This window comes from Acomys russatus, chromosome 19 (assembly GCF_903995435.1).
Source record: "Acomys russatus chromosome 19, mAcoRus1.1, whole genome shotgun sequence".
In the NCBI taxonomy this organism is placed as follows: Eukaryota; Metazoa; Chordata; class Mammalia; order Rodentia; family Muridae; genus Acomys; species Acomys russatus.
The window spans coordinates 55,493,898-55,513,797 of NC_067155.1; the positions used below are offsets into that span (position 1 = coordinate 55,493,898).

At 48.4% G+C, this 19,900-nt stretch overlaps 1 protein-coding gene across 1 annotated transcript; it reads left to right on the forward strand.

Annotated features, from left to right (window-relative positions):
- Positions 1–1,792: 1,792 nt before the first annotated feature.
- LOC127203385 (2'-5'-oligoadenylate synthase 1A-like) lies at positions 1,793–11,805 on the forward strand. Its single transcript, XM_051162152.1, has 7 exons — positions 1,793–1,986; positions 3,516–3,804; positions 6,218–6,402; positions 9,323–9,555; positions 10,240–10,448; positions 11,252–11,265; positions 11,638–11,805. Exons 1-7 carry the CDS (start codon positions 1,801–1,803, stop codon positions 11,803–11,805), a joined length of 1,284 nt encoding a protein of 427 aa, XP_051018109.1. The 5' UTR covers positions 1,793–1,800.
- Positions 11,806–19,900: the final 8,095 nt, after the last annotated feature.

The following is a 19,900-nucleotide window of genomic DNA, read 5'->3' on the forward strand; positions in this document are numbered from 1 at the left end:
TTCAGCCAAATTCACCAGCTTGGGGAAGCAGAAAATAGGTCTGCAGATGAAATCTTCCCCGCAAAGAGGGAGATTTCTACCCTACAAAACCTGGAGCCCCTTGTGCCCTAGTACACAGTCTCCACTAGCAACTGCTCCCCTCACTGATCTAAACACAGGACAATTCTGCTCCTGCAAGAGGCCAATCTCTTACTTCCACATTACCCAGTCAATCCTGATTAATGTGTGTGTGTGTGTATATATACAGGTGTGCATGTGTGTGCACACCTGCCTGTATGCAGTTGTGTGCATGCAATGTGCGCTTATGTGTGTATGTGAGTGTGTGTGTGTGTGTGTGTGTGTGTGTGTGTGTGTGTGTGTGTGTGTGGTTGGGAGCTGTCATGTGGATTCTGGGAATTGAACTAGGCTTCCCTAGAAGCACAGCCAGACCTCTTAAACACTGAGCCATCCCTCCAGACCTCTTCCCTTGAGACAAAGTCTGACTATACAGCCCCGGCTAGCCCAGAATTTGCTGTATAGACCAGGCTGGCCTCCAATTACAGATGTCCACCAGCTTCAGCCTCTTAAGAGCTGGGACACTAAGTGTGCACCAGCATACACTTAGTGTTCTTTTTTATTATTTTGTCTGTGTACATGGTGTGTCCCTGAACATAAATCTGTGCACCACGTCTGTGCAGCGTCCCCGTTTTCTTATTGCGGAGTCTCTAGCCCCACGGTGTTGATTTTTTTTTTTTTTTAAGATTTATTTATTTATTACATACACAGTGTTCTGCTTGCATGTGTGCCTGAGGACCAGAAGAGGGCACCAGATCTCATTATGATGGCTGTGAGCCACCAGGTGGTTGCTGGAAATTGAACTCAGGACCTCTGGAAGAGCAGATAGTGCTCTTAACCTCTGAGCCATCTCTCCAACCCCAGGGTTGATTTTCTAAGGGATACTTCTGTCACCTTCTCATGGGTCTTTATCTGTATATTTACAGAAACATGCACACGATACATGTACAGTCTTGCTGAACAATGAGAGTTTAGCGTGGTGACAGGCTCAGCAGCCCTTGTAGCTACATTTTGCCTTAGGTGAAAATTAACATACATCACAGAAGAAGCAAATAAGCTAGTTAGAAAGAATATAAATAAAATTTATAACATACAGATAAATAATATAAATAAAAAAAAATTTAAAGTGAGGCTCCTCAGTGGTACAGCCTGTGCTTTGCCCTTGGGAATGAATGCCGTGGGTCGCCTCCCCAGCGCCACAGGAAAAAAGGGTAGGCTATGAATAGGAGAGGGGGCTTCTGGGAACTCTGAGAGTTCTGTTAGAATTTTCAATAATCCTAGAACTGTAGGTCGAGAGTTAAAGGAAGAACAAAACCAGTTAAAGTGCTGTTCTTAAAAGAGAAAAGAGCATGCAGTTCTTTCTAAACGTTTTCAAGAGCTGGAAGTTGAGCTCAGGACCCACCGCCACCTTCTTTAGTTTCCTGACTCAGTTTCCCGTCTTCTCCAACATGTTTAGAGTGCGCTTAAAGCCTGCCGTATAATAGCTTTTTCCACAAGAAGAAACTGAAAAAAACAGATCTGTTTTCCTAGGAGTTCTTCCCTGGGTGGGACCCTAAGAAAAATCCTGGCTCTTGGTGCATGGCTGTGGTGCTGGGAGACGCCCCCAAGCCATTGGCTGCCTGGGCCTGATGATTTGCATATCCCCGCCCTTCCCGGGAAATCGAAACTGAAAATTCCTGCACTAGCTTAGCCAACCTAGGAGACTCAGGACCCACAGCTGCAGAGGCAAAGACTCCTTGCACAGTCATGGGGCAGGGGGGACTCAGCGGCATCCAGGCCTCAGACCTGGACAAGTACATAGAGGACAATCTCCTCCTTGACACCACCTTCCGCACTGAGGTCAGAAAAGCCGTCCACATCGTGTGTGCTTTCCTGAAGGAGAGATGCTTCCAAGGTGCGACCCACCCTGTGAGGGTCTCCAAGGTGGTGAAGGTGAGCCCCCACTCAGCCTGAGCGGATGGGATGGGGGTGGGAAAGGACTCTCAGAAGCCAGGCTGCTGCCCTGATCCCGCCTCCTCACCGCTGATCACAGCTGTGCAGTGGGTTCTGCCCCTCACGGCCACCTCTGCGTTAGAAAAGGGACTTCAGCTACATCCATTTCAGAGTCAGGGAAACTGAGGCCCAGCTCAGGGAGGCAGTTTGCTGGAGAGTGGCAGGTCAGGGGTCCCATCCTTTGCACTGCTGTGTGACCTCAGGTAAGTTAACTATATGCTCCGTGGCCATGTTCTGTGCACACATCCCGTGACGGCACAGGACACGTAGACTAAGTCAAATGTGACACACAGGACAGACCAAGGACCCCACCTACCGCGTGACTGGATTGATGAACTGGCCTTAGGTCTGGGTCTGTCAAATCGGAGCTCATGACAACAGCACCTAACTCTCAAGCTCTGTGAAGGCTGAAGAAATGAAATTGATTTGTTTTCTCCTTTTTAAAAAAATTGTTGATTTATATATTACATTTTTAAAAATTTTATATTTGTGGCTTTGTGGATGGAGGCTGTGTACATGTCAATACAGGTGCCCTCAGAATTGAAGACTGAGTGGCAGCTTCCTAAGATCTACAATTACATAGGTGGCTGTGAGCTGGCCTGCTTGGGTGCTGGGACCTGAACTCAGACCATCTGCAAGAACAGCAGGTACTTTTAGCTACCCAGCTCCTCTCCATCCCTGGATAGGACATTTTGTAATGGCCACTCTCAACATCTGCTGGTGCTCATGTGTGTTAGTGATCATTCTCAGCACTTTATTTAGGGAGGCTCTTCATGGCATGAGTCCTTTTTAAAAAAAAAAATTAAAAATGTTTTACAGATGTGTATTTTTAAAAAAAATTTTTTTAGTTGCTGTATGATTTTATATGTTATTCTATATTATATAAGATAATTTTCTTAGAAGTAAATGATGCCATTTGAGCGTATTTTGCCCCAACTAACAATGCCAGCAATGAGATCATAGCAACATTTTCATATACCTGTATTAATTTACTCAAGTCCCATTCCAACCACTACCATCCTTTACCCCCCGCCATAACCTCCTCCAGAGAGTCCCTCTTTGATTGCATGTCACATGTATGCACTTAGATCTAGACTCCACATGACAGAAAACGTGCTATTTTGTCTCCCACTACCCTCCCTTGCTCATTTCCTTTATCCCCCACTTTCCTTACACAGCCCCCCTTCTAACACACACACACACACACACTTAAATCTAGACTCCACAGATAACATGGATGTTTGTCATCCTGAGCCTGGCTTATCTCCTGTATCAAGAAGAGATCCAGAGCCATCTATTTTCCTATGTAGATCCTGATTTCACTCTTCATGGCTGACTAGTATTCCACCACACAGGGGTCAGCTCTCTCCATCCATCTGTCACCCTGCGGTGGGTGGGTGGTGGCGTGGACTCCTAGGCTGTTCAGCATCTGGGCTACCAGATATTTTGCTTGTCATTTTCCCTTTCAGGGCGGCTCCTCGGGCAAAGGCACCGCGCTCAAGGGCAGGTCGGATGCAGACCTGGTGGTGTTCCTGAACAATCTCACCAGCTTTGAGGATCAGCTAAAACGACGGGGAGAGTTCATCGAGGAGATTAAGAAACAGCTGTACCAGTTGCAGCGTGAGGGAGGTTTTGGTGTGAAGTTTGAGGTCCAGAGTTCATGGTGGCCCAACTCCAGGGCTCTGAGCTTCAAGCTGAGCTCCCCCCAGCTCCAGCAAGAAGTGGAGTTTGATGTGTTGCCAGCCTATGATGTCCTAGGTAAGCCAGGCACAGAGCTTGCCTGTCCTGCCTGTCCCCTTCCCACCTCTCTCTCTCTCCCCCCCCTCCCCGTGTGTGTGTCCCATGTGGGTTCACTTGTGTGGAGATGTGATCCTAAACTGTGGCTAACATATCTCAGAAGCCATCCATATTTTTTTTTAAAGACCTTGTCTATCTCGGGTTCAGAATTCAACAACAAAGCTTGGCTGGCTGGGCAGAGCCCTCTGGGACCCTCTAGTCTACACCTCCCCAGCGCTGGGATTACGACCCTACCCCACCACTCACAGCTTTTCCCCTGAGTCCAGAGGTTCCGACATGGGTCCTTACACTTGTGAGGCAAGCACGTTTCTGACTGAGCCATCTGCCCAGCCCACACCTTCTATTCCTGAACTGAAAACCCTTAACAGTTGAGAAATTCACCCAGAGTCTCTCTTTAAAGCTGAGCTGGGGAGGAAGGATTATTAGAAATGTGGTAGGGAGCGGGAATCCATCACAAAAGGACATTAAATAGCTAGTTGGCTCAGTTAGGGCGTGGAGCCCCTCCCCTTAGCATACCCGCGCTATTTGTGGCTGGCTGTGGATTTGGTCTAGAACTCCCTGAGAATGAATGATTGAAGCAAGGTGCCCAAAGAATGGGAACCTCAGACCTATGCGGAAGCCTGGGTGTCTGCAGGAGGGTTTGTACCGGGATGCAGGACATCTCAGAGGAGCTCTGTCCCCCTTGGGAAAACTGCAAGCCCAGCCACCAGCATCTCAGCCCTCAACATGCACACAGATGTTATAGCATTACACTTTAATGATCCTCTGGTTAACGATCTCACACTAGGCCTGGCACACAGTGTGTCTCCAAAATGACAAGTTGCCCAACTCTGCCCAAAGACAACCAGGAACACTGCCCTGAAAGTGAGGATTTCCGGAGTTTAGAGAATACTTGAGGGTTTACATCTGGGGGAACACAGCTCCCCCTGTTGGCCACTGTGTGAATTGCTGCTATTAACTTAGAGACAAGGCCACTAGCCCTTGGCTTAGGGGAGCGATGGAAACAGTACAGAGTCTCAGACAGCAGGGGATGAGAGGGCTGGCCTGTGACCAGGACCGGGCAGCATGCTGTGGGAAGCTACAAGAGGCTTAGAACCGTACTCAGTGGAGGGGCCCAGAAGGGGTGACCTAGAAGTGAGCTGGGAGGGCAGTTCCCTCACAAGCCTGTCTTGGTCATGGACTTCCTCAGCCTGAGGCATGGCACACGCAAAGAGAAGACCGCAACCGTAACCCTACCCAAGACAGCTCAGCCCAGAGCCTTATTGTATTCTGGGCCTTGAAACTGAAAATAAGCATATGAGTGGGAGACCTCTCTGGGTCACTGAGTGACTGGTTGTGTCCCAAACTCCAGCACTGAGTCATTTTGCCCTGCCTGATGCCCACAGCCACCCCCCTGCATACACCTAAGGCACAGCCTGCTGCCCGCCTAGTCTACTCAAATGTGTACACACACACTCACACACAGGCACTCCCACATCTACTACATGGCTTGCTACCCATCTGTGCATATCTCTCTCTCTCTCTCTCTCTCTCTCTCTCTCTCTCTCTCTCTCTCTCTCTCCACCATATCATGTAGCTCTCAGGAACTGGACAAACAAAGCCACATGACAGTAACTTAGACACTACAGAAAATCATGCTCTACATAGTGGCTGGGGAGACAATCAGTGGATAAGGACAATTGCTACCCAAGCAAGAGGACCTGAGTTCAAATCCCCAACACCCACCTACACTTAGGAAGTGCCACACATTGGCCTGTCATGCCAGCACTCTGGGGGACAGAGACAGGAGAATCTCTGTGGCCTGTTGGATGCCTGCCAAACTCCCCACTTAAACAGAGAGTCCCTGCCACAAAGAAATAAGGTGACAAACTATAAAGGAGTAAGCCCTGTGTCCTCTTGTGACTCTGAACCTATGGGAATACCACCTCATGAACACACACAATCCATACACAAGATAGGGGCAGAGGCTATGTAAACATGACACACATGGTGTGCAACAGACTGCTGCACAAGAAAGTTTTACACATGCAGCAATGAGCACAGATGGCAAGAACCTTGCAGAAGATACTGGAACAAGAATGTCAATGGCCGTTATCGGATGACCATGCAGCTCCCTCCTATGTCCACTGCCTCCACTGTCTCCATGCCTCTAGGAGTGGCACTGCACTGGGACCAGTTGGGGGCCGGGACTTTCCAGAGCCACATCGTGTGTGCAGTCCTGAGGTGTGGTGGGGCACGTGGCTACATGGGCAGTGATGCACGCAGCAGCAAAACCCTGCCCTGTTCACTGAGCCCCATAGCCAGTGACTGTCACCTTCCAGAAGGGCCCCAGAGAAGGGCTGAGAAGTTAAAATGAATGAAATCTCCTTTGCAGGAAATGTCAGCACGTACAGCAAGCCTGATCCTCAAATTTATGCCACCCTCATCAGGAAGGGCACCTACCTGGGGAAGGAGGGGGAGTTCTCCACCTGCTTCACCGAGCTCCAGAGAAACTTCCTGAAGCGGCGTCCACCAAAGCTGAAGAGTCTCGTCCGCCTAGTCAAACACTGGTACCAGATGGTAAGGCATTGGGCCCAGCCACTGTGGGCGTGTCTTGCAGGGAGTGGCCACAGCCAGAGCAAAGAAGGTGTCGTATAGTTTGCTTTCTTTTGACGTGATATCTTTATCACATGACCAAAAGTCGCTTGAGAAGGAAAGGTCTTATCCAAGTCACTGCCCTTCATTGAGGGACGTCAGGGCGGTAACTGATGCAGAGGTCTTTCTTACTAATCCCTAAGACCTCGTGTCAAGTCTGTTGTGGTGGCGCACATCTTTAATCCCAGCACTTGGGAGGCAGAGGCCGGCGGATGGCTGTGAGTTCAAGGCCAGCCTGGTCTACAAAGCAAGTCTAGGACAGCCAAGACTACACAGAGAAACCCTGTCGAAAAACCAAGATTGGGGGGAGGGAGATCTCGTGTCAATATCACATCATAAACCACAATGTAGCTTTAAAAGTCCCAAAATTAAAAACAAAAACGTCAATACAAGACTAGTCTCTTAATCGTGGGCTCATATAAGATTAAAATACTTTCTTACCTTAAGAGGGAAGAATCAGGGCACAGTCACAATCTGATCAAAACATGATCAGAGTCCAACAGAGCAAAAAGCTCAGCATCTGACATCTGAGACTCACAGCTCTCTGAGCTTCAAAGGGCCTGGTCAGCCGTGCTTCTCGGGCTCTGCATCCACAGCACACACAGCTGCTCACACAGGCTCAGGCCAGCTCTACTCCCACATTGTGCTGTTCTCTGTGGTGGTCTCATGCTCAGGGGCGAGTCCAGTGTCTTGGGGTCTCCACTGCGACTGGGCTGCACTTTCACCAATGGCCTCTCCTGGCTTCTCTCGGTGCCGGCCCTCAGCTGCTCTTCCATGATGCCTTCAACTCTACAGCTACGAAAGCAGTACCACCTGGGAGGCCTCCCCCACATTACCAGGTCTGGCTGCCTTTTGAAGATGCAAACTTGGTCCCTGGAGCACAGCTTCTATAGCTGACCAGAAGGCAACTTTTTTCCCCAGAAGACTTGGCCTCCATGTGCCGATCTCTTCTTAATTGGAGCTGATTTTTCAACTCCAATTGGTGAGAAACAACAGATTCTTAATCCAAAGATCTCCACACACGAACAGTCCAGGTAGAGTCTTTGCTTTTCCCTGAAACTTGACACACCAGTCTCCATCATCCCTGCCTGCCTCTCGGCATTGCTACCTTCCATGTTTCCACAAACAGCCCATTAGGCAGGTGCTAAGCACTCAACAGCCAACCAAAAGTTCCAAAATCCCTTCACAGTCCTCCCAAAGAGCAGCAGGAGACCCCTCTCTGGGAACAATTTCTGTCCAGTTTGATCTTATTGCTGTGGTAACAACAAAAGCAGATTGGAAGGAAAAGGGCTGTCTGCCTCACACCCCCACATCACACTCCATCATTGAGGGAAGTAGAGGCAGGAACCGGAGGCAGGAACTGAAACACAGGCTATAGAGGAACTCTGCTTCCTGTCCGATACACTTGGCTGCTCAGCCTGCTTTAAAAAAAACAAAACCCACACAACTCAGGGCCACGTGCCCAGGTGTGACGCAGCCCACAGTGGGCTGGGCCCTCTCACATCAATCAGTGATCAAGAAAATATCCTACAGGCTTGCCCACAGGCCAGACTGATAGAGGCATTTTCTCATTTGTGGGTCTGTCTTCTCAAAATGACTCTATTTGTGTCACTTTGACAAAAGAGGAAAAAATATTGGCACAATCCGGTGAGGGGGGAAAAAAAAAACAACAGAAAAGGAAAAGTGGTGCTAAGGAAGCAGAGCAGAAGGGACAAGAGAGAAACAAGGGTGAGTGGAGGCGGTGAGGTAACGTGGTGCTATGGGAGGAAGAAGGAAGTGGAAGGAGAGGTGGGGGGAGAGAGGAGGACTTCCATGGTTGTTCTTTTTGTTTGTTTGTTTGTTTGTTTTTGTTTTTCAAAACAGGGTCTTTCTGTGTAGCCCTGGCTTGTCCTGAACTCACTTTGTAGACCAGGCTGGCCTCGAACTCACAGAGTTCCACCTGCCTCTGCCTCCCAAGTGCTGGGATTAAAGGCTCTCATGGTTGATGTAATTGATTTCTTTTGGTCCACTTTCTAATCAGGTAACTCTCCGTTCAGCCATGTCCAATCCACTGATCCCCGACTGCTGCTTCATTTGTGCCTCTGGATTTTTCTCCCATCTTTGGCAAAATCCTTCATGTCACTTTTTAACCCTTTTTCACGTCACTTTTTAATCCTTTGGTTTTTCCTGACTTGTTAAGCTATGTATCTTCTGAGCATTACACCTGTTTGTGGAGCACACGTGCATTGGTGTGTATGTGTGTCCATTAGCATTTGAGGGCCCTCAGTCAGTCTCTACCTTTATAATAAGCACCCGGGGTCTCACACATGAACACACGGTGTGCTGACTCTGCAGGTCTTGACAGTCACACAGCCCCAGGAAGCCCATCTCCACCCCCTCTTATGTCAGAATTATGAGTTGGCTTCTTTGAGCGCCTGTATACATGTGGGGGATCTGACCTCCAGTTTGTACCCTTGCTCCCAGAGGGGGGCATCTTACTCACTGAGCCATCGCCCTAGCCCCTTACCAGTTACTTCAGAGCCCACAATAAAACCTTCAGTGGTGAGCATTGATTACTATCCCGCCCCCACCCTCACTCCCTAGCTGTCACTCACGGTGTCAGGATTCCTCCTGTGCCTGCTACTGAATGTCCAGTCTTTGTGGACCACACAGGCTCCATCTCAACCAGTCAGATCTTGGCTATAGCACAGGAGGGGTCCATAGACTGACTCTAAAGCAACGGGAGTGGCTGGGTGACAATCAACCTGTAATGACAACATCAGGTGGCAGCTGAATTAAGCCCATGAGAAGTGGCCCCCACAACAACTGAGAGCCCCATTTTTCCTCATTGCCTTTCTCTTTTCAGTGTAAGGAGAAGCTGGGGAAGCCACTGCCCCCGCAGTATGCCCTGGAGCTGCTCACAGTCTATGCCTGGGAACGTGGGAGTGGGTCCACTGAGTTCAACACAGCCGAGGGCTTCCGGACAGTTTTGAAACTGGTCACCGAGTACAGGCAGCTTCGAATCTACTGGACAGTGAATTATGACTTTGAACACGAGGAAGTCTCCAAGTACCTGCACGGAAAGCTCAGAAGCACCAGGTAGCCTGTCCCCACTTGGCTCAGTTCCCACCATTGTGAGCCAGGCTGCACTTGTGTGGAAAGGGGGAGGTGGGAGCCCTGTGTCAACGGAGCATCTCCTGTTCTGTCACTGTGCTGGGCACTGTCCTGTAGTCACCTGATTGACATGAGATCCTACAGGCCTGGAAGGCAGGCATGGGCTCTCCTGTGCGCAGATGAGGAGACCAAGGCTCTGATATCGTCCAGACCCAAACAACCAAGGAAGGGGAAGGCATGGAGCAGGAACTGGGATATTCCAGCAGTAACAGTATCACAAGGGCAGTGAGGCACCAAAGGCCAGCGGGTGGACCAATGACCTGTAAATTACACCATTGACTTGTCATTGGAGATAGTGACATGTCTTGATCCTGTATTGTGTTGTTTTCACACCTCAGCCTTTCAGACTGCTGGTCCAACTCTCCCCATGTCACAGATCAGAGCAGCTGAGGGATGTTCCCCAGGACACACAGCTACTAAAGGGGAGAGGATTTGAAGCCAGGCAGGTCATGGGCTAGGATCCCTCCAGGCTTGCTGTATGCTGTGGAGCAGGGATTCAGGAGAAACTTTGGATAGGGGTGCCCTACTGGGCGCCTCCCCTGCCCCTGTGCAGTGGCACCTGGGGCACTGGCCAGTGGTTCATTTCCCACTCTGAATTTTGCTCTGCAGGCCTGTGATCCTGGACCCGGCTGACCCAACAGGGAACGTGGCTGGTTCAAACTCAGAGGGCTGGGGTCGGCTGGCAGGAGAGGCTGTGGCCTGGCAGCGATACCCATGCTTTAAGAACAAGGATGGTTCCACAGTGCGCGCCTGGGATGTGCCAGTGAGAATTTGCCTTTATCCTGTCCCCTTCCACACAGCCCCGTTCTCCTCATCCAGTTGGAGAATATTCCCACAGAGATATGGTCTTCACACTCCCGTGCAGGCCGGCTGCTTCCTTTGTGTTACAGCCATTTTAGCACCATTCCAAGATTTCATGGGCTGGCAGGATGGCTCAGTGGGTGAAGCACTTGCTGCCAACACTGAAGACCTGAGTTTTATCCCTGGAACCCATATGGTAGAAGGAGACAAAAGCTCCCCCTAAATTTTCCTCTGACCTTCACCTCTATGCTGTTACACGCGTGGACGTGTATACACATACTCACTCTCTCTCTCTCTCTCTCTCTCTCTCTCTCTCTCTCTCTCTCTCTCATACACACATATATACACACACACACGCACACACACACACACACACACACAGAGACAGAGACAGAGACAGAGAGTCAGAGATCTGAAGCCACTGGCTGAGGGATGCTCAGTCAAGCAGCGGCAGGGCTGAATCCCGAGGACTCTGAAGTCAGTGTCAGGTTCATGAAGCAGCCTGTCTTCCCCGTCTCATTGTCTTGTGACCAATGAGACTCAGCAGGGCTGTGTCACAGCCAAACAAGCAGAGAGGGACCTGCACTTGGACCTTTCTGCTCCTGGGGCAGGACCATTCTGACCCTAGGGAACCGATGATGTCACGTGTGGCCTCAGGATGGAGCTTCACATGGGTGCAGGGATGTTAGAATCAAACCCCAGGTCAGGAAGGAACTGAGAGGGCACATGGGAGTGGGGATAGCGGGGCAGGTGAGGCTGCAGTGGCCTTTAGGGCTGTCCCAAAGCAGACACCAGCTAAGCCTACTCTCTCATTTGACAGGTCTGTCACTGAATGTGAGGCCTTCGATGGCAGGCTTCCAGGGAAGGGGCCTTACCCCTGTTTTGCCCACTGTTTACCTTTCCAGCAGCCCCCCTAAGGGTCCCAGGTGGGTTGTCATAGTGCCCACCTTCAGACCTCACTTGCACATCTTCCCAGTAGGAATGTGGGCTCCTGACATGATTGTGTATTTTCTATTACAGATGGAGGTGGAGGTTCCACACCAAGAGGATCACTTTTTTCATAACCTCTGTAAAATTGTTTTGGTTTTGTGTCTTTTCAGTTTTTGGAGGGCTTTGGCTGTGTAGGCCAGGCTGGCTGGCTCTTGCCATCCTCCTGCCTTAGTGCTGGGATGACTGCATGAGGCCTGATGTGCCCTTCATCCTCAGGTGGACAAGAACTGGACACAGGTCCTCCTGGGAGCACAGCAGCCCTGCCCAGGAGGCTCTGCGGTCAGCGGCATGCGCTTCTCTGCTGCTGTCCTTGACCCAGGCAGAATGCTGCCCAAGGCCCCAGAGCAGGAGAGTCCAACCTGGGATCAGACTCCAGGCTTGTGACCTCTGCCCACCCACCCTTGCATCCTATCCCATCACAGACAACCTTCCTTACAGCCTGCCCTGTCCACCTCATTATCCTCTGACAGTGGTCTCTGGGGGACAAGTGTTTCAGAGTGGGGGGAGGGAAGAACTCAAGCTTGACACCCATCTGTCCACTTGTTAGGAGCATCTGTACAACAATGTCTCATCAACAACAATAAACCCCAGCAGATGCCATGAGGGTGTGTGGACTCTGAGGGACAGGGCCATAAAAAGGTTTTGTGTGTGTGTGTGTACGCCTCTCTGTGTATGTCTGTGCGTGTGTGTGTCTCTGTGTGTGAGGTGTATGTGCATGTATGTGTGTATATAGAATGTGTGTAATGTATGTGTGTGTCTGTGTGTGAGGTGTGCATGTGTGTGTGGTATGAATGTGTGTCTGTGTTGTGTATGTGTCTGTCTATATCTGTGATATGCATGTGAATGTGTGTGTGTGTGTGTGTGTGGTATGCATGTGTGTGTGTCTGGTGTGTATATGGATGTGTTGTGTACGAGTGTATATGTGTATGTCTGTGTATATGTGTGTGGTATGTCTGTGTGGCATGCATGTGCATGTGTGTGTGGTGTGCAAGTGTGTGTGTCTGTGGTATGTATACGTGTGTGGTGTGTATGTGTCTGTGTCTCTGTGTTCATGGTCAAGTAACTGCACTTACTGAGCACATATCGCATGCTCCTCATGGGTCCAGGTACCAAGCAGTCAACAGTGACAGAGCATTTGATGTTGGATGACTTGGGATCCTTCCAGGTCTTTTATGAACACAAGCCTGAGACAGGACTTCTCAGTTCCTTCTGTCAGTGTTCCCAAACACCAGTAATTTCTACTGGGAACAGTCCTCTTTGTGGCTGTTTTAAGCCCCATAGTGTCTTATCCTGAGCTGTTCTGTTTTACTCCCTTTCTGTCCTAGAGTCAGATGGCCTTTTGACCTAGGACAGAGATTTGAGGAAACTAAACAAGTGTGCTTGGGCTGGCAGAGGAGGATCCTAATACAACCCCAGAGCCAGCTTTATAATAAAGTAGAACAGTATAAAGGCATGGTTCCATATTATTCATACCCAAAAGACGTATCATCCAAGTCCTTGCAAAACAGAATCGAGGGACCAGGGGGAGGTACCAGAACAAACAGAGAGCAAAGAAAACTGAAAGATATGAGGCTTTGCAGGACTTAAACATCAGGCTCCATGGAACCAATGAGAGGGACGCAACTGAGCAAAGCTCCTGGGTGGAGCTAGGAGACAGGACTCCTCCCAGTGAGGAGGCAGCTGCACTTGGTCCCATTCCCATATCTGCAACAAGACATGTACACACAGACACAAGACAAGGCGACTACCATTCCCAGGGATTCCAGACTGGCCAGCTAAGCAGTGGCCACCCACCAGGCTCTACCCCAACAGAGCAGACTCACAACCAAGGGTATCCCAGGGTGAAGAGTCACCTTACCTGAATGCTAACAGGGCATCCCCTGATATCCTGGGCTTGAGACTGTGTTCAATAACCCAAAAGGGAGCACTCACCAGATTTTAGAAGACCAGACAGTATGGAAGATTTGCAGTGTCAAATTAGGATATCCTTCTTGGGGAGAGACTAGATCCCAGATGAGCCCCCAGATGAGGTTGGGCTGTTTTCACCCAAGAGAAGATCAGGACAAGCTCTTTATGAGCCTGAAGTTTTTTCTTTAGCCACGTAGAGGCAGCCAGGGGCATACCTGTTGTAACCACGAGTCTAGAGAGACACCCCTGACCTGAGTGAGCAGGGAGTTTATAAAGTATGCCACTTCCTATTGGCACAGCTGTGGTGATCGTCAGTACTCATGGCAGGATTGCAGACACAGATGTCTCACCATGGTATTTCTATTTGATCAGGGAGCAGAAAGCCCTGCAGTTGCAGAAGGAGAGCGACGTTAACAAGAATTCCCATGACTGCCATACATACCTGAGCATTTTAGCCTGAGGTGGGGTCAGAACTTACTGCTCCATTGACGTTTTAGTGTCTTCTGCAACATCTGTTAACTTATTATACCTAAGGCAAAATGCTACCACAAGGGCTGAGCCTGTCACAACACTAAACTCTCATTATTCAGACTACATGTTTATTATGTATGTGGTTCTATAAATATAGAGACACAGACCAATGAGAGGGTAAAGAAAGGGTTCTTTTGAAAGTCAACACCATGGGGCTGGAGAGCGGGCACAGCGCTAAGAGCACTGGGGGCACGGCACAGATGTGCTGCACAGATTTATGCTCAGGAACACAAATAAAAATAAAAATTACACTGGGTTTCTGATGCATGCCTTTAACCCCAGCAGTCAAGAGGCAGATGCAGGTGGGTCCTTATGATTGGAGGCCAGCCTGGTAGATACAGTACCCTCTCAACCTCATCATGACACTGTCTCAGTGGAGAGGGTTTGGAGAAACGGCTTAGAGTTTAAGAGCTCTAGCTGCTCTTCCAGAGAAGCCTGGCTCCATTCCCAAGCACCCACAGAGCAGCTCCCAGCCATCTGTAACTCCACTTCTGGGGACTCTGATGTCCCCTTCTGGCCTGTAAGGACAATGTACACACGTGGTGCTCAGACATACATGCAAAAAAAAAAAAAAAAAAAAAAAAAAAAAAAACCTCTCACATACATAAAGTAAAAATAAATAATTTTTAAAACCTCCAAATCAACCAAAGAAACAACAAAACTAAACATATGCATGTGCAAGTGAACACACACACACACACACACACACACACACACACACACGTTAATCGTATTGACTGAAGTGATGTGAAAATAAGAGAGCGGCCTCTTGCAGGAGCAAAATTGGCCTTTAATCAGAACACTATAGGAAGCAGTCCCTCTTGGGCGTGGAGACTGTGCACTGGGGCACAGGGAGATTGTGCTTTTTATAGGACAGAAACAGAAACTTTGGGGTGGGTAGACTTTCATCTGCAGGCCTATTTTAGCCTTTCCAACACAGGTGGATTTCGGTGGAGGTCCTTATGTTGGCACCCTGACCATGAGTTCTCCTGGCACGACAACCCCTTGTTACTACTAACTGTCCACTAAGAAGTGTCAACTCTTTCTGCCAGGAGTCTCTTAGGCTACCTGAGGCTTCTGGCTATCAATTAATTAGTTAACTAATTGCCTGCATTCCAGACCATGAGGACAACAGATGAAGGGAAGGAGACCAACATGTTCCCTCATTTGGCTACTTCTTCCAGGAGCCGGATGATGGGGGAGGGGAGGACTAGGTGCTGTCCTTAGGACCAAGGGGGCCTAAGTCGGGTTGACTTCATGTCTGGGGCCGGGGTGTGGGGGGGGGGGAGGAGAGGAGGAGTTTTAACTTGATGAGCTGTGGCAGGCCATGTGATTGCCATCCTGCGCAATCAGAGACAGGGCCTCTGGTTAGTGAGATGAGACTGAAGATATGAGGCCCCACTGGGAGACCTGTCCCCATCTGTCCACCATCCTAATGTGGACTTAGTGATGGCCCTGACCTGATCCAGGAGGAACTTCTGGAAAACATTTAAAAGATGACGAAAAAACATGAGTATGAGATTAATCGTGAGGCCGGGAGAGGTCAAGGGGAGGAGCCTCGGTGATGGGGGCAGAACCAAAAGCCCGTCATCCATAGGGGGAGGCTTCTCACTGAAGGTTTTTTTCCTTGTTTCTACATCTTTGGGTCCTCCCATCTCGAACCAGTTTGATTTGTTGGTGTGGAAGTTGCGACGTTCCTGAAGGAAGGCACAGAACCCATCCTTACCGATGGTCAGGGCATCTAGTTCTGTTGAATTTTGGAGTACCACAGCAGCCAGAGAACCGAGCTGGTCCCAGAGGATGTTAAGCTGATCTGAAAGTTCCTTAAGGTTTTCTGAGAGCTGGTGAGTCAGAGACGTTAACTGACGCAAAGATGTCTTTAGTTCAGCTGTTTCATTCCTGACTCCTGAAAACAACAACAACAACAGCAACAACAAACCCACCTAGAGCGGCACAAAGAGGAATGAATTGAATGCCCATTAGCCACTTCTCGGAGGTCTCCTGAGCTGCTGTCTGGGGCTTGGGGGCCACAGATCTGCTTTGAACTGACAAAGGGGGGATGTATAAGGGGCAGCAGGCAGAGCACCTCAAAGGAGGCTTGACCTAAGGGGCTACAACCAAACTTAATAATGGAAAAGAAAAGATCCAGAAGACAAGGCAGCCATGTGAGGACTGTCTGCAGCCTTGGAGTGTGTGCTGTGAGGGAGGTTACATATGTGACACTCAAAAGAGCAGCTGCAGCATTACTGTAGTTCCTACTGAGAGTGTAGGTAGGAAAATATGTAAATACACATACATACATACATACATATGTGAATATACATGTATGTATATCTTACACATAATCTGATAAATATATACACACATACACACAAATATCAAGAAGAGATTCCTTAGTGAGAAACAGTTGTCTAGCATTTCACACAGTTAAGTATGTCTGAGGGCTTCAGTCCCTTGCTCTGTTAAAGAAACATACTGAGTATTTTTATTTTAATCACACTTTTGGGTGTTTGAAGATCACGGGGGGTAGCCAACAGTAATCTTTGCTTACTTCCTGGCTGAGGATCCATCTGGCCCTCCGGGGTCACTTGGGCTTGCGAGACTCTCAGGCTCCTCGAGCCTTTCCTTACCAGTTGTCCATCTGTGCGAGGATAAGTGAAGCCTCACTCGGCCTGGCTGTGGCTTTCCCGGAACCCTGAGGAAATCCTTGCCGTGTGTTGACCCTCCTCTTGGCAGACTGGACACTGGTTAAGAATCCATGGCGTGTGGTCCACATGGCCTCCCCTGAACAAAAGACCAGGTGACTTTGTTTTCATAGCTGCAGGACATTCCTAGCGATGGCCCAAGTGCCCTGGGACCTCATTGACCTTGGAGGGTAAGGTGGAAAACATTCTTTTAGTAGTGTCTCTGACCACATTAGAAAAGCATCTAAGAACAGCAGTTCCACAGCCAGAAAGTCCGTTACACCAGTCTGGTACTTTTAACGACTGTATAATATTTCAATGGCCAGGCACTTCAAAGTAGACCTTGGTTAGGTATGTGTTCTACCAAGTTCTTGTCACTGCTGACATTAGACCACAGCAGCTTGATACCATTTGTAATATTGCTAAGACTCATCTTTTACATACTTTAAATAGCCGACTCGGCCCTTCATCATGCCCACAAGCTTTCTAGCTTCCTTTTCCAGTCTGGAAGCTTCCATCCACCCTAATTTTCTACGAACGTCCTCCTTTACTAAAAGGTTAAAATTGTTTAACCATCATATCCCTTTATCACTAATAAATGTGGATACCATGAGACATAAGAGCATTAACAGATGGATTTCCTTACTATCTGTTGTGAGAATCCCTCCTCCGGAGAGGGGACACTGAGCAGTGTCTATCTTCTCTTCATAAGGTCCCAGTGACAACCCAAAGTTCAATTTCAGAGTTCACCCAGGGAACCAATGACTTTATCAGGCTAACTTACAGAGAATTGTAGGGTGTTAGAGATGAGTGTGTGGGTGACCCCAAACCGTCATACGGAAAGTCTCCTCTCAGTATGTGTGAGGACATTTTATGGTCACATAAATAGATCTCTGTGTTTGAGTTTTTTGTTGTTGTTCTCTGTTTGTTTGTTTATATAAAATTGTGGGAGATGGACTTTATATCAAACTGGCTGAGGAGGCCAGTCCGTCTCCCCCTTTTGTGAAGGAATACAATATTAAAGCGTCTCACAGAGATCGTTTCAGGCAGTCACAGCTGGAGGAGTGAAGGTGGCAGGTGTTCAGAAGCCCCTGTGTTGGAGCTTGAAAAACACATTTGTTCTTTATTTCTTTATAAAGTGGCTGGGGTGGTTCCCAGCACTGGGGAGGCAGAGGCAGGTGGATCTCTGTAAGTTCGAGGCCAGCCTGGTCTACAAAGTGATTCCAGGACAGCCACAGGTACACAGAGGACCCTGTCTCAGAAAAACAAGAACAAAAAACCAAACAAAAATCGTCAAAAATCTGCTCATTTCCATAGAAAGCACATAAGTCACTTACCTAAAGAAAAGGCAATCGTCCAATAGGAGAAAAGCACCGTCGGTCAGGAGCAATCATCTCACAAGGTAGCAATCATGTCATAGGGACTGTGCTGTAGAACCAGGATTGGAATAAGGATTGATGAGATGACATTCTGATCAGACTTGTGTGGTTATATAGATCTTGTCCCTAAAGGCAGTTTAAACTTTTTTTAAAAATTTAAACACTCATGTTAATTGTCCCCAAGAAAGATTCAGGACCATTAGCTGCCTCTATTTATCATCATTATTTTTTTAATTTCTAGCTTTTATAATGAACAAAATGGAGTTGGGCCAAGTTACCAATTTACTTTGCATAAACATTTGCTTAGAAGTGAATTTGGTACTGAGTCCTTGACATTTAAAAAAAATATTGCATAATAGTCTCTCTCTCTCATATATATATATACATACATACACACACACATATATATAATTAGATATAAGATATATTTAGTAAACTGAGATTTTGGACATTATTACTTGTTCAGATTTTTTTTTAATCATCTTCATTGTGAAAGGGACTCTAGTGTTAGAATGGGAAGAAACGGAAGCACACCCATGTAGAACAAAGGAGTATGGGGCGGAACGTTTACCTCAGTTAGAAGGAAATGGGCCTGGAAACACCGGGCAGGAACAGCAGCCTGGAGAGTCTCAAAGCTCTGCTGAAGCTGATCCCGTGTAGCAGCCACTGTCATTTATCCAGTGAGACTCTCTTGGGACCTGGGACTCTGAGGGGGCTCTGAAGCGTTGGAGGTGAGTGCCTGGAAAACCTTTCCACCTTCCTTGGGAGCCAGTTAAGTGTCTTATGTAAAAACCTGGTCAATGATTCTGATGTTACCTCCTTAGTCTGATATACCAGGGTGTGGTTGACCCCATTGAGGGCTCAGTGGGACCTGGGGGTGTTTGGGGAGTCTCTAGTTTGGATGAGGACAGTTCCATGGTAAAGAGGAAAGACAAACTTGAAGTGGTAAAGCTGATGCTACAAAGGGTTTGCTGGTAAACTTGCTTAGGGAACGTTAAGTTGCGCAAAACAGAGTTTGGCTAAGGGAGCCTTGCCTCCACCCTCCTGGGGATCAGCAGTACACTAACCAGGCTCGTTAGAAACCTCAAAAAAGAAAATGTGCGCCCTAATTGAAGTTTAGGGATGCCGAGAAAGTTTCTGCTAAGGCTTATTCACCAAAATTGACCTCTAATCAGGCGCCATTTCCACAACAAAAGGAGACAAGCCTAATTTGCCACCGGCCATTTTGGCTCTATCTCCATATCAAAGACCATGCCTCCGAGGGGCAGCCCAAGGGGTCAGCACAGGGTCACGGCCACTGGGATGCCATTAAGTCCCTGTGCTCTTACAGGAGAAGCACAATTCTGTCGGGTGGGCAAGCTGACCCAGGGTAGCAGCTATTTGGAAAGAACAACACTATTGTACTTCAATTGATTCTGGCAATGTTGTTGTTGTGTGACTCTCCCATCTGTCCAAGTGGCCAGACTTGCAGTCTCATGTCCCTGCTTAAATTTTGTTCTGTTTTGTTTGTTTTGTTTTTTCCAGACAGGGTTTCTCTGTGTAGCCTTGGCTGTCCTGGACTCACTTTATAGACCAGGCTGGCCTCGAACTCACAGCGATCCACCTGCCTCTGCCTCCCAAGTGCTGGGATTAAAGGCATGCACCACCATGCCTGGATGGGATTTTTTTTCTTTCTTTCTTTCTTTCTTAATTTGAAGTAGAAGAATTACACTTCAATTTCAAGTCTACAGGTGGGAAGATATGTGACTTTAATCTAGGCCTGGAGGAAGAAAGACACCTTTAACGTGAAGAAGGAAGCCTTTGCTCTTTGCTTGCTCTTGTCAGCACGTCCTTTCTCTCATTGGCATCAAAGCTTTCTTCTTTGGGATACCAGCATATACTGAAGGCTAGCTGAGATATCCAGCCTCCAGAACTGAGCAACTTGTAGATTCTTGGACCTCCCATACATAGCCAGCCCATGTTAGATTAGTCGGAGCA